Below are 11,918 nucleotides of genomic sequence, written 5' to 3' on the forward strand. Positions count from 1 at the left end.
ATTTATGAAATGAGCTGCGCATAAACGAACATTCACAGCGATATTGCATATTGCGACTGTAGTGTTGGGTAACACTTTTAAATGTAAACACAAACTCGAAGGTATCAGCTGATCGGAACGACAAATTGCAGAAGAATAACAAACAATACAGATTCTAGCCGCGAAAGAAACTGGAATATTCGACATGCCAATTTCGGACAGCCAGAAGAAAGGACTGCGGGAGTTACTTCTAAATGAGAAGAACTTAGCCGTCCTGCTACATCTGGCTAAAGGCGCTACCAAAAATATGTGCAAAACCGAAGATCCGGAGGGTAAGATTTAATCTCGGAATTTGCTCAATAGATAAGTATTTTGTATTTAACTTGCAGAGGCACTTCGTCTGATCACTACACACATTCCAGACATTTACATACTGCTTTCCAAACGAGCTATAACGAAGGAACTCCTCTTCACGTATTTGAGCAAACGAGGCGCGGACGCAGCCACAGACTTTAGCAAGGCAGACCTTATTGCCAAGGTTATAGAGTGTTGGAAAGATGAGCATCAACCAAGCAATGAGCTTTCCGAAGGCCAGACTTCCAGCTTGCTACACAAGCAGAGCGAAGAGGATTACCCAATTCACACGATTGCACGGAAGTTCGGAGAGTGGTTCTTCGACCGCTTCAACGCAGACACCCTCAGTCTGGTGGATTTGTGGGCCGATGCGGCCCTACATCTAACGATCATAGCCAGTGATGGAATCAATGAGTGCAAGTGCTCAACGGCTGCCGAGGTGCTATCGGCACTAACGAGCGCTAAGCAGCAGTTCGACTTTTACTTTAATCCAAACCTTACGCACGCCGGGATTCAGGGTCGAATGGATTACTACGGCCAGTTCGTAGTGATCTGCTGCGGCACTCTGCACTCACGTGATAGCTGCGTCGGAATCTTTGAATGTGCCTTCGGGCTGCTGCAGGACCCGTTTGCTGACAACAACTGGAAACCCAAAAAAGTCAAGTGCTTTCTTAAGAGTGAGGTTCAGCCACCTGAACTGCACTATCTGTGCTTGAGCGAAACTCTGCAGAAAGCTCTAGAGCTGCCAATACGCACTGATGACTTGAACGGACTGTTATGAATCAGCGCGTCCCCATGAAGTATAATTTCAAAAGGTACTTAATACTTACTTGGACAGAACTATAGTCTAACAATTAGCTCTCAGAATGTTCTACCTTATATACTCACGAATTACAGGGCGCAGTTGAAATTTGAAGGCGTAGACGAAATGTGTTGACAGCCCCAACTGTAAGATTAAAGAAAACAAATGCATTAAAGATGTGTGGGTTAAAAACAATTAGCTGAATCTGGCAGTTAGTCGCTCAGATTAAAGCTTATATGCCTGATACTCTCTTCGACCAACCGAAGACCCCTACTCTTGCAGGGCACCATTAAACAAATTCATATAATGATTATTAAGTTTAAATCTTTTAGGACATAAAATTTACGCAAGAAATTATACATATTAAAAAATCATTAATTCAACAGTTTTGGTTATTGGTGATATTAGGTAAATCGGAGGGACATACAGCGTTTTAATCTTATGAGGTATCCTCTGCAAAATCGTGAATATAAATTATTACCAGTTTAGCCAGCCACAAGGCCAAGGAAAGCTCGTCCGTAACAAGCGGCACACTGAAATTGTAGTACACATTAATACGATTCACAAAGCAGATGGAAACTGTACTTGTGTATTTTTATAGATATATATATATATATACATATATATATGTATATATATTGTGTTTGGCGAATCCGTCACATGCATTTTATACAGTAGCATAAAAATATTTATATACACGCAGGAAACATTAACCAATATTTTGTATAATTCGGTTCTCAAAACGCGCCGTACAGCTTAAAACCACAGAACATAATTAGATCTAGTGATTTTTTGGTTGAGCAGGTGTATCTAATAACAAACGACAACTAGTAACTAACGTCCGAGTTGGGGGAATTGTTGTCTTAGGACTATGCGAAATTAAATTACGTTTCATTGATTTCGTCGTTCGATTTACATCTTCTCCTGTATAAATGGATGAACTAGTGCCTGGTTAAGGGAGATCCGTTTAGCAGGATCCAATGAAAACATGTTCTCCAGAAGGTCCTTAAGCTGAGTGACCTTGCGGTGTTGATCGTCTGGCAAGTTTTGGTCAGCAACTAGTTCCTGCTGCAGGCTACGCGAAGGTTTGACTACCGGCATTACAACAATTTTTTCCTGTAGATGTAAAACATTGTAAACTAGGCCTTAGATTCTCACGTTATCTCAAAAACACTTACCCTCTCGGTGAGCTTATCTATTTCATGGTACAGAAAGTTGCAGCTTTGATCAAAATGTTGCTCTCTAAACTGACCTTTTCTGATAATTCGGTTTGGTATCTTGCCTTTTACGTCCATGAAATACTTTAGCATCTGATTGTTACTCTTCCCGCTGAACAGAATCTTTCCTGTGTATAACTCATAAATTGTGCAGCCGGCAGACCAGGTGTCAATACCGTAGTCATAGGGAATACCCAAAATGATCTCTGGTGAGCGGTAGAACCGCGATACCAAATACGGTGTTATTTCGTTGTCGCTGATTGCCGAGGCAGAACCAAAATCACACAACTTAAGTATCAGATTATTATCGTTTACCAAAATGTTATCCGGCTTAATGTCCGCATGCAAAATGCCCGTCTTTTTTAACAATTTGAGTGCTAAGAATAGTTGCTGCGTATAGCTACGCACTGCTTTGATGTGGAGTCCCACATTCTTGCCATATTTTTTAAGTACTTCCCGCAAATTCATTGCTAATGGCTCAAACACCATACAAAGATGCTATAGTGGAAAAATAAACATTACAATTCAGTCGACACTAAGTTATACTGACGATGAATTACCTGTTTGTGAAAGAAGTGACGATACAACCGCAGGCAGTGGAAACGATCCTCTGGATCGGCGTCGTTCAGCTTTTTTAATATTTCTAGTTCTCGTAAGCCAGTTTTATGCCTAATGAAAGAAAAAACGATTTAAATAGACAAAAAAAGAAAAAAAAAAAATACTTACATTATTTCGTTGTTCCGTATGATCTTAATGGCTACATTAGCTTGTCCTCGAGCTTGGTCTCTGCCACGCACTACGTTGCTGAAGACACCCTGGCCTGTGTATCCATTTACTAGGTAGCGATTGTCCAAAACTTCACCGATACGTACACGGTAATAGCCCTCTGCATCGTCCCAGTTGTCTGTGAGGGCGGGATTTTCGTGTTGATGCTTATTTTGGACGATTGTGTTGGGTGACTGGTGGGATTTTAACTCGGAATTATTAAGTGTGATGAAGAATTTGAGTTTGAAATTTACAATTTTGCGACTCACATCGAAATTGGAATCCACATCTTGGTCGGCGAACATATCCCACTCGTTTCGTTTTTCCTTGACGGAGCAGTTCTTTTGGCTTGTCGAGTTATCCATATCCTGGTGTTCCTTTGGCATTTCCGAACTAAGCGGATTCGGGCAAGACAGCGTGGGCGTCGGCGTTCTTAAAGGTCTTTCGCGTTGGGATGACCCTCGGGAAGTACTCCGGGACTCGCACGAGACCGAGTTATGAGGCGCTGGAGATTCCTGTCCAGTGCCTAGTTTCTAATGACAGTTACAAGGTAAAAACAATCAGTTTATTGCAATATTAAAAAAAAAAAAACATTTTGCCTACCTTGAGTAGCTCCTCGCGCTTCCTTCTACGTAGCTCAATGATTCGTTCTTCGTCATCATCTTCCTCAAAAATGGCGATGTCCACGTTCACTTCCTCGTCACTGCTCTCCTTGTCGAGCTTATTTTGCCCCTCGCTCAGCGAACCCTTGTACCGATCTCTGTCCCCGTTGTCTGTCCCGCTGCGGCCACCTCCGCGCACGCCACCGCGATCAAAGCCACCACGATCCCGGTCCTTTTGCCGCTCCCGCTCCCGTCGCCTGTCTGACTCAAACTTACTGCGGCTGTGCGACCGCTGGATGCGACTCGGCCTAACGTCTCGCTCCCGTGCACGACCTGGTCTCAGATCAGTGGGTGGCGGCTGTCTATCCAATCCTCGCCGATCCCGGTCTCGGCTATGGTCCCGTCTTTCCCTTTGCTTGTCGCGGTTTATTTCCTGTCGTAGGTCCTCCATGTTGCGGTTGCGGCTCCGCGGTCGGACCTGCGTCTGCTGATCTGATGCTCGGCGTCGTGGGGGTGAACGGTCGCGATCCCTCGAACGACGATCCCTACGGCAACGGCTTCTCGGAGCTGCTGGGAGCGGGGATGCGTGGCGCCTTCGCTTCTCGGGCGTGGGCGAGGGGGTTCGCTGGCCTCCGCTAGAATCATCCAACAATATAACATCGGATTCATTTGAGTTATGCGTGGTAGACTTTTTAATATTAGCATGTTTACTGGTTGCAGTAGCCAACGGCGCTGCAGACTTGCTGGGTTGGGGCTGCGGTGCGGATGTGACAGCTTTGAGCACTGATTTGGTGTGAGCAACCAGCTGCTGGGAGTGTGTGTATGAGAGAAGATCGCCCTTATCCTCGGCCTCGGGGTCCGACATGTAAGCGCCCAGGCGTGCCTGCAGCAGGGCCTTCTGTCGCATCAAATCCTCCAAGTTAAGCTCGTCTTCAATAATAGACGCAATGATAGGAGTGGCCGCATCTGCGGGGCTGAAACCAAAAAGAAAAGGTGCGAAGACCACATGAATTACGAAATCACTTCCCCATTGCATTCCGCAATACTCACACATCGCTTTCGCTGCCAGAACTGGCCACCTCCAGGACGGGCAGCATCTTATTCTGAATAGTTTTCGTGATTTCTTCAACAAGGCTGCTCGGATCCGTCGGCAGCAGGGGTTTGACGACACGGAAGTCGGCTCCGTTGCGGCTCGCCTTCTGCATAATTTCTGTGAACTTGCTACTCAGCCCGCAATTTTGTGATAGCTTAGGCTTTGCGTTTTCCGGGGCGTCCGAGTCGTTTGAGGACTCGCTTGTGCGGTGGGGGCGCTTTTTTGCCTTCTTCTGCTTCTTGTGGACATGCCTGTCCTTCTCGGTCTTGCCTGTCGAGGATTTTTTATGTTTCTTGTGCTTTTTAGCCTTCTTGTGCTTGGCCCGACGCTCCTCGGTCTCGCTGTTGTTGCTGGAGTCGTAGCTATTCGGTACAAAAGCGGGGCAACCCAGGTCAATACACACACATGCGGTCAGCGGGCTTAGTTAGTTAACCTACCTTTTATCGTCAGCCATTATTGGAAGTGTTTAACACTGTTAACTGCGTGTGCACGCACAATGTGCGTTCTTAGGGTGTGCTGTAATTCTTTGCAGATTGCTGATGAAACTTGTAATTTTCTCTTTATTCGTGTTCTTCCTCTTCGTAGCTTTGTTAGTGTGACTGCACGCCGGAAGAGAGAAAATTCGAATTAAAAATACCTCGTGGGATTTCAGAATTATTTCTAGTATATTTGTTAGTAAACTATAATTCTGTAAAATATACAAAGGAACGAAGAAATAAATAATTTAAAATAAATTAATTAAAAAAATTAAATTAATTAAAATAATTAAGAAAAGAAGTAAATAATGAAGGTCCAAATAATTTTCAGTCAGACGAATAATTTTATTAAAAATTTGAAAATTCCTTTTCAGGTAATATTTAATAATTTAGACTCTTAAATCAGTTTAGAATACCATGTCGGTTGCAAGTCTGAATTGGGAATAAAAACAACAGTTGAATATTCATATATTTATATTTCATGACATTTTATTTTGTTGTTTTTCATTTTATATGCTAGCGCTTTTAACCTAACTGGCAACAGCTACATCCACGTCGTGCTCATCCTTGTCGATGCTTAGCTCAAGCACCGTGTCCTCTTCTACGGACATGGCTTTGGAGTCCTCAGTGGAGACTGAGTGAAATTTGGGTTCGCCACGGACTCCGTCGAACTTTGTGGGAGTGCTGTTGTTGAGATCGTCGTCTTCATCGCTTACTTCCATGATCCCATTGTCGTCCAGGTCCGGCTCAGAGCGGGCATCGCATTCGCTGGACGAGGAGGATGTCGAGGATGAGCTGTTTTCCTGGTCCAGCTGCTGTTCCAGCTCGTGAATCGTGTACATCAGCAAAGTAAAGTCATTGCGTCGTTTCTGAAACTTGCGCTCCATCTTAAGCTTCTTTTGCACCAAGTCGTCAATCTCCCTCCTGATGGTCTCGATGTGCCGCTGTGTTTCGCTGCGGTCCGGTTGATCCTGGATGAGCGAGGCCAGCAGGTCGTACTCCATCTTGTTCTTGCGAATCTGCTTGGCAGTAATGAGCTCCTTTTTACTGGATTCAATTTCCACCTTTGCCAAAACAATACTTTCTTCGTGCTGTTCCACCAGTTTTGTGTAGTTGTCACGCTCGCCGGCGATCATCTGCAGAGTCTGCACGTTCTTGAGCGCAGTGAGTTTGCACTGGGCGAACTGGGCCATCAGGCGGTCGTACATGATAGGACTGCAGATCAGAAAAGAAAAGAAACTATGTAAATATGTTTTGAAAACACGTATAAAACCATTTTACTTGCTGTCCGGCGAGTCATTGGCCCACTTCAAGAACTGCTTCAGCAACACTACTATCCTCCGATCCTCTCCAGTTCCATCCCCGTCAATCAGCAGGCGCTGCTTTATGATTTCTTCTGGAAGATCAGTTTAAATACCTATTCCCAAATGCGAAAATAAACAAAAACAACTTACCGTCATTCATCTCCACTAATTTCTGAACTACCGAAACGGAGTGTGGCCAAAGCTGACACTGCTCCGACATCCCACGCATTACGGTCCTACTATACTTGCTTATCATTTTAATTTCAAGAAAGTATTCAATTATGCCTTCCCTTTTATATACTGCCCATAGCGAAGTGTAGTGCTCACAACTTTCAGACAACTTTCACTTCTTGCAGAATGTCGGAAACGTCAAGCGTCGACGTGGATGCGGACAGGAAGCGGGATGCGGACCGAGAGTGCAGCAAGATTGAGGCCCTCCGCCAGCGCTCACAACGCCTGACTGCTCGCCTCCAGCAGACGCAGAGGGAGATGGAGTCTAATGCAGCCAGCAAAGGCTTACCAGTCGACAAGGTCGTTAATCCTCAGCAGCCGCAGAGGCGCTGGGCGGAGACACGGCCAGAGCCCAACCAAGCCCCATCTGCGCCGACCAACAACAGGCAGGCCATTTCCTACGGTGCACCAGGATCCGCCCCAGCGGCGATAACCATGCCGATGCCCTATCACGTAGCAATGTCCTACCAGGCGACCATACAGATTCCTTCCCACCAACCACATCCGCATATGCATATCGTGTCCAGTCCCAGCCAGCAGTTAATGGCGGGAAAGAAGTCGAAGCGCATGCTTCGAAATGAGGTGGAAGCTCTCCAGGAGATGGTCAAACATCTGTCGCACCTCTCTCCGGATGTTAACGCGTATGCCTGCCAGCTGATACGTCAAAACGAGATCCTTTCCCAGCTGGAGTGGAGTCAAACAAGGTCAGAAGCACTGCCGCAACAGGTTGGTTACCAGCAACTACCTCAGCGTATCGACGGCGGAAACGACATGATCCAGCAACATTTGTCTCGGCCTCTTGAGGGGCGGCAACGCCACGAGTCTGAGGTCTCTTCCACGAGCTATGGTAGTCATGGACAGCAGCACCCGAAACAAGGACGAAGGCAACGCAATCGCAAGAAAAGTGAAGGATCCGGCAGTAATGCGACACAGTCGCAAAAAACCGAACTGGAGGCCATGCGGTCATACATAAACAAGATTGTCCAGCAACACGTGGGCATGGACCACCTGTTATCGGAAGACCTGATTTTCAAAGGTAACTTCTCCGACCTGGATGCGCATGCGCAGAGGCTGGTTGCGGCGGGCTATGGCCGCATTGTAGAAGAGGAAATCCGGGTGAATCGGAAAAACAATAGGCAGGCCTTTATTAACATGTCCACGGATCGAGAAGCACTGGAACGAGATGGCATCGTGCTCCTGCCTGTGGCCCGGCGCTATGCTTTCGAGGGTGACAAAGTACGTGCATTCGTTCTAAATCCAAGTGCCCAGAACAGCTCACAGACTGCTGAGCCCTCGTCTGGCGGGATCACTGGTGGAAAGCCGTCTTTATCTCTGGGTAAGCTTACCGGAGAATTTATAATGCTGTCGACTGATGATAATATCCTATTCAGCGGATGGTGAGGAGCTTTCGGATGATACCGAGTCCCAGGACTCTGAGTCCGATGCCGACAACGTGGTCGTCATATCGCCGGACAACTGCCCCAAAGCGTTCGTCATAGCCATAACTAAGCAAACGGAGCTCCGCCAGATCGTGGGAACCATATCGTTTACGAACCCCACCAAGCTCTGTGACGACCAGCTATTTTACAAATTCCGACCTTACGATTTGCGTGTCCCCATGGTCTACGTTCCGAAGAACGCCTGTGCCGCCCACATCGGAAGCAAGCAAAAAATAGACGTGTCTGGCCTTTTATACCTGGCTCATATACTCGAGACGGATTGCAATGGGCATTGCATTGCTGAACTAATCCAGCCAGTTGGCCGCGTGGGTAATTTGGATGACGAACTTAAGGCAATTCTGTTTCATAACGGTCTCCGGGATATAAAGCCATTTGAGCAACGATTTAACGACATGTATTCCCAAACGCCACCTCCGATAAGCCAAGATGATCTGCATCAGCGAAAAGATTTAAGAAAGATGTGCATATTTACTATTGATCCGATGACTGCTCGCGATTTGGATGACGCCGTTTCTATTGAGAAGCTAGGCGAGAACGAATATGAGGTTGGCGTCCACATATCCGATGTTTCGCACTTCCTGTTGGAGGACAACGAACTGGATAACATAGTGAAGGAACGCTCTACGTCTATTTATTTAGCCAACGAGGTAATCCATATGCTGCCTCAGTCTCTATGCATGCGATGTTCTCTGCTCCCTGGGGAAGACAAGTTCGCTTTTTCTGTCTTCTGGCGGATGAACGGGGAGGGAGCCATGCTGCAAAAGAAGCCTGAATTTTGCCGCACCGTTATCAACTCTTGCTCGCAATTTGCTTATGAACACGCTCAGAAGATCATTGACAACCCTAATGAGCGGTTTACCGAGAACGACTTTCCGACCATCCTTAATGGATTTAATACCGATGACATCAAAAAAAGGGTGCTGTGGCTACACGACATTGCGAGCTCCATCCGTAAGACACGTTTCGACAACGGCGCCCTCACAATTAACAATGCCAAGCTACGCTTCATTCTCGATCCAATTAGCGGTGAACCGTTGTCATATGAAGTGGAGAAACAGCGAGAGGCTAACCGCCTAATTGAAGAGTTTATGCTCCTGGCCAACCAGGCAGTCGCCCGTTTTATACACGACTCCTTTCCGGATATCGCTGTACTGCGTAACCACCCTCCACCACTTACTAAGTCCCTTAAGGCGTTACGGGAGAAGCTGCTTGCTCTGGGATTCGAATTGGACTACAGCTCGTCTAAGGCGCTCCAGGAGAGCATGGTGCGGTTGTGCAATGAGGCGCCTAACCCAGTCGCAATGAACGCCTGCCTCAGTCAGCTTTTGATGAAACCAATGGCCCGGGCAACGTAAGTGTCTCGTTTTCCAAATAATCACTCTTCTCACAATCCCTTCCCCCCTGCAGATACTTTTGCAGCGAGGGTAAAACGGAACCGGCCGACCTGTGGCACTACGCCTTGTCCATACCCATATACACTCACTTCACCAGCCCAATCCGTCGGTATCCGGATATATTGGTGCACCGGTAACTGTCACTTATCTTTGAAGTTCGCTCTTCGTACTTACTTTTACTTATATTCTCCATTTAGACTTTTGGCGGCTGCACTTAAATATTGTACACCGCCTAAACGCACTCCAGATGATCTGCACACGCTAACAAAACTAGCCAATGAGCGCAAGTACAATGCAAAAATGGCCGGAGACGACTCTGGGAACTTGTACTTCAAACGCTATATTCACAATAAGCAGGGCATATACATGCGTGCTGTGGTCATTGAAATATTTCAGCATATGATGAACGTGGTTACTCTGGAGTCGGGCCACGTTATAAGCATAAACTACAAAATGCAAAAGGTCGTCGTAGACACGCACGGCGCACCTAATTACATTCTTATTACGGAGCGCAACTCAAAGCAGTCACCTCTGAAGCTTCAGCTGCTTTCCTTGGTCCCCATTCGTCTGATCATTTGGGACAATAAGCTAACTGGATTTTTACGGATGGGAGAACAAATTCAGGCAAAAAAGGAGCAGACCAGCGGATGTAATTCTTCCCGTAGGAACAAGCCAAAGCCACAGCAGCAGCAACGACAGCAACAGCATCGTATATATTCAATGAGCCAAAGCAGCTTATAACTTTACACACAGATGGGACCTCAGTTTTTTTTTAAGATTCTCTCTGTTTCAGCGTCGTTTATCAAGAGTGTTTTACAAAATCGAAAAATGCTGAAATTTCACTCTTTTGAACCATATTGTGGGTCCGAGCTTTATGCTTGGCAAAAATTGACTCTGTGATGCTTACTACTTCGGTTTGCATATCATAATAAGCTTTGTAAAAATGTATGTACATATGCGCTATGTAAAATTAAAGCTTCATTGCAGCTTAACAATAAAACCTAGTTAACCGAATATGAACGCACAAAGCTAATCACAAAGATAATCATTAAGGATTGACGGGAACTCCCACTGCTGCCCCTTCGGTCATGCTGACAAATGTAAATCGAAAATATTGCGGTCAATAGCGATAAGGTTAACGGCGAAGTTTTAACTGAGGCTAGGTCTTATAAATTAATTTGCAATCGATGCAAAAGCAGCGACACCGTCTGAAGTGGCTTATGTTGGAATATTTTCTTGCAATCAATCAAAGTTACTGCTAACCTTAACCTTAAGATAATCAGGTATTATTCGCAATACACTTTAACATCAAGTCAGAGTCCAGTACATCTGCCTTATATACAAATTTGTGTACATAAATAAACCTTCATGTACATATGTACTTATGTTCTTGAAAACATTGTTCATGGAATGCGTTTACAGGTTTTAAATCAATTCCTGAACTTAGTTGTTTTGTAATGGTCGAAAGCGAAACGTGATTTAAAGTCTCACAGAATCAATTGCGTTAATCAGGTTGGCAAACACCCTATAAATAGGCGTCACTGGGTTTTCGGGGACCTCAGAAGTGCCTCGTATTCCAAGCGAAGCGGAAGCAACCAATCTCCCGAAATGGATTGCATCAACATATTTGGTAGATCTTGTGGCGCCCTGAGATCAGCGACATCAGCTTAAACTCTAGTTCCAGGTCTTGTCCTGCTATTGATTGTGATGGTGCAGTGCCACCCCCAGTTCGATAACGGAAACCCCTGGTTGCGGCCTCAGCCACCCATTCAACCTCCGATAGCTCCGAATGCAGAGAGCAGCACCCCGACGACCACTGCTCAACCAACCACCCAGTCGCCGCGCTACTTCGCCTGTTTCCATTCGTGCCCGGCCACCAGCGAGTACAATCCCATCTGCGGCAGTGATAACGTCAACTACTACAATGAAAACAAGTTCAAGTGCGCCTTAGCCTGCGGCTTAGGTGAGTACACCGACTGCGTGCCTCTCGGAATTCCTTTCTAAAACGATGTATGCCTTCTTTGTTATAGACATCCTGAGGCTGCACGAGGGCATTTGTTAGACCCAGTCTATGTCTATATCGATTCACTTCAGTTCATGTGTTTGTAAATATGAAGGTGTTGCAAATACTCTTTTCAACGTCTGATCGATGACATCATATAATCGAATATAAATACATATGTACTTTAAATCTTAGCGCTGTTACTGGTGTATGTACGGTATATATATGACCCCATAAAA

The 11,918-nt window shown here is 45.8% G+C and overlaps 5 protein-coding genes across 13 annotated transcripts; 3 read left to right on the top strand and 2 right to left on the bottom strand.

Annotated features, from left to right (window-relative positions):
• Positions 1–10: 10 nt before the first annotated feature.
• Positions 11–1,509, top strand: LOC6544826 (uncharacterized protein C3orf38 homolog). Of its 4 annotated transcripts, none has more exons than XM_026976678.1 (3): positions 12–311; positions 369–1,148; positions 1,199–1,509. In XM_026976678.1, exons 1-2 carry the CDS (start codon positions 185–187, stop codon positions 1,112–1,114), a joined length of 873 nt encoding a protein of 290 aa, XP_026832479.1. In that variant the 5' UTR covers positions 12–184; the 3' UTR covers positions 1,115–1,148; positions 1,199–1,509. The 4 variants fall into 4 exon arrangements, with proteins under 4 accessions (XP_026832481.1, XP_026832479.1, XP_026832480.1 ...); XM_026976679.1 differs by having other exon boundaries at positions 1,231–1,509; XM_026976680.1 differs by having other exon boundaries at positions 11–311; positions 402–1,509.
• A 113-nt stretch (positions 1,510–1,622) lies between these two features.
• On the bottom strand, positions 1,623–5,443 carry LOC6544827 (serine/threonine-protein kinase PRP4 homolog). Of its 2 annotated transcripts, XM_015158104.2 has the most exons (9): positions 5,250–5,443; positions 4,770–5,174; positions 3,721–4,693; positions 3,387–3,650; positions 3,079–3,311; positions 2,913–3,021; positions 2,314–2,850; positions 2,024–2,251; positions 1,623–1,668 (listed from the first exon to the last, which is right to left on the bottom strand). In XM_015158104.2, exons 1-8 carry the CDS (start codon positions 5,264–5,266, stop codon positions 2,048–2,050), a joined length of 2,742 nt encoding a protein of 913 aa, XP_015013590.1. In that variant the 5' UTR covers positions 5,267–5,443; the 3' UTR covers positions 1,623–1,668; positions 2,024–2,047. The 2 variants fall into 2 exon arrangements, with proteins under 2 accessions (XP_015013590.1, XP_001970985.1); XM_001970949.3 differs by lacking the exon at positions 1,623–1,668 and having other exon boundaries at positions 1,705–2,251.
• A 308-nt stretch (positions 5,444–5,751) lies between these two features.
• Positions 5,752–6,833, bottom strand: LOC6544828 (THO complex protein 7). Of its 2 annotated transcripts, none has more exons than XM_001970950.3 (3): positions 6,743–6,833; positions 6,570–6,684; positions 5,752–6,503 (listed from the first exon to the last, which is right to left on the bottom strand). In XM_001970950.3, exons 1-3 carry the CDS (start codon positions 6,819–6,821, stop codon positions 5,819–5,821), a joined length of 879 nt encoding a protein of 292 aa, XP_001970986.3. In that variant the 5' UTR covers positions 6,822–6,833; the 3' UTR covers positions 5,752–5,818. The 2 variants fall into 2 exon arrangements, with proteins under 2 accessions (XP_001970986.3, XP_026832752.1); XM_026976951.1 differs by having other exon boundaries at positions 6,570–6,681; positions 6,743–6,828.
• Positions 6,782–10,515, top strand: LOC6544829 (DIS3-like exonuclease 2). Of its 2 annotated transcripts, XM_026976949.1 has the most exons (5): positions 6,782–6,859; positions 6,949–8,159; positions 8,215–9,634; positions 9,691–9,810; positions 9,875–10,515. In XM_026976949.1, the coding sequence occupies exons 2-5, from the start codon at positions 6,950–6,952 to the stop codon at positions 10,416–10,418; spliced, it is 3,294 nt and encodes a 1,097-aa protein (XP_026832750.1). In that variant the 5' UTR covers positions 6,782–6,859; position 6,949; the 3' UTR covers positions 10,419–10,515. The 2 variants fall into 2 exon arrangements, with proteins under 2 accessions (XP_026832750.1, XP_026832751.1); XM_026976950.1 differs by lacking the exon at positions 6,782–6,859 and having other exon boundaries at positions 6,867–8,159.
• A 688-nt stretch (positions 10,516–11,203) lies between these two features.
• Positions 11,204–11,873, top strand: LOC6544830. Of its 3 annotated transcripts, XM_026977067.1 has the most exons (3): positions 11,217–11,307; positions 11,356–11,640; positions 11,708–11,873. In XM_026977067.1, the coding sequence occupies exons 1-3, from the start codon at positions 11,286–11,288 to the stop codon at positions 11,737–11,739; spliced, it is 339 nt and encodes a 112-aa protein (XP_026832868.1). In that variant the 5' UTR covers positions 11,217–11,285; the 3' UTR covers positions 11,740–11,873. The 3 variants fall into 3 exon arrangements, with proteins under 3 accessions (XP_015013600.1, XP_026832867.1, XP_026832868.1); XM_015158114.2 differs by lacking the exon at positions 11,708–11,873 and having other exon boundaries at positions 11,204–11,307; positions 11,362–11,695; XM_026977066.1 differs by lacking the exon at positions 11,708–11,873 and having other exon boundaries at positions 11,210–11,307; positions 11,356–11,695.
• The last annotated feature ends 45 nt before the right edge of the window (positions 11,874–11,918 follow it).

The sequence above is a fragment of the Drosophila erecta genome, unplaced genomic scaffold, assembly GCF_003286155.1.
Source record: "Drosophila erecta strain 14021-0224.00,06,07 unplaced genomic scaffold, DereRS2 tig00000021-arrow-pilon, whole genome shotgun sequence".
NCBI lineage: Eukaryota > Metazoa > Arthropoda > Insecta > Diptera > Drosophilidae > Drosophila > Drosophila erecta.

Coding starts and splice junctions, on each gene's coding strand:
- LOC6544830 (XM_026977066.1), top strand. CDS start 11,286: ATGGATTGCATCAACATATTTG. Junction 11,308..11,355: donor GGATTGCATCAACATATTTG/GTAGATCTTGTG, acceptor CTTAAACTCTAG/TTCCAGGTCTTGTCCTGCTA.
- LOC6544827 (XM_015158104.2), bottom strand. Junction 3,651..3,720: donor AGCGCGAGGAGCTACTCAAG/GTAGGCAAAATG, acceptor AACTGTCATTAG/AAACTAGGCACTGGACAGGA. Junction 2,252..2,313: donor TAGATAAGCTCACCGAGAGG/GTAAGTGTTTTT, acceptor TTACATCTACAG/GAAAAAATTGTTGTAATGCC.
- LOC6544829 (XM_026976949.1), top strand. CDS start 6,950: ATGTCGGAAACGTCAAGCGTCGACGTGGATGCGGACAGGAAGCGGGAT. Junction 8,160..8,214: donor AAAGCCGTCTTTATCTCTGG/GTAAGCTTACCG, acceptor TATCCTATTCAG/CGGATGGTGAGGAGCTTTCG. Junction 9,811..9,874: donor CCGGATATATTGGTGCACCG/GTAACTGTCACT, acceptor TTCTCCATTTAG/ACTTTTGGCGGCTGCACTTA.
- LOC6544828 (XM_001970950.3), bottom strand. CDS start 6,821: ATGCGTGGGATGTCGGAGCAGTGTCAGCTTTGGCCACACTCCGTTTCG. Junction 6,685..6,742: donor ATTAGTGGAGATGAATGACG/GTAAGTTGTTTT, acceptor CTGATCTTCCAG/AAGAAATCATAAAGCAGCGC. Junction 6,504..6,569: donor AATGACTCGCCGGACAGCAA/GTAAAATGGTTT, acceptor TCTGATCTGCAG/TCCTATCATGTACGACCGCC.
- LOC6544826 (XM_001970948.3), top strand. CDS start 185: ATGCCAATTTCGGACAGCCAGAAGAAAGGACTGCGGGAGTTACTTCTA. Junction 312..368: donor CAAAACCGAAGATCCGGAGG/GTAAGATTTAAT, acceptor TTTAACTTGCAG/AGGCACTTCGTCTGATCACT.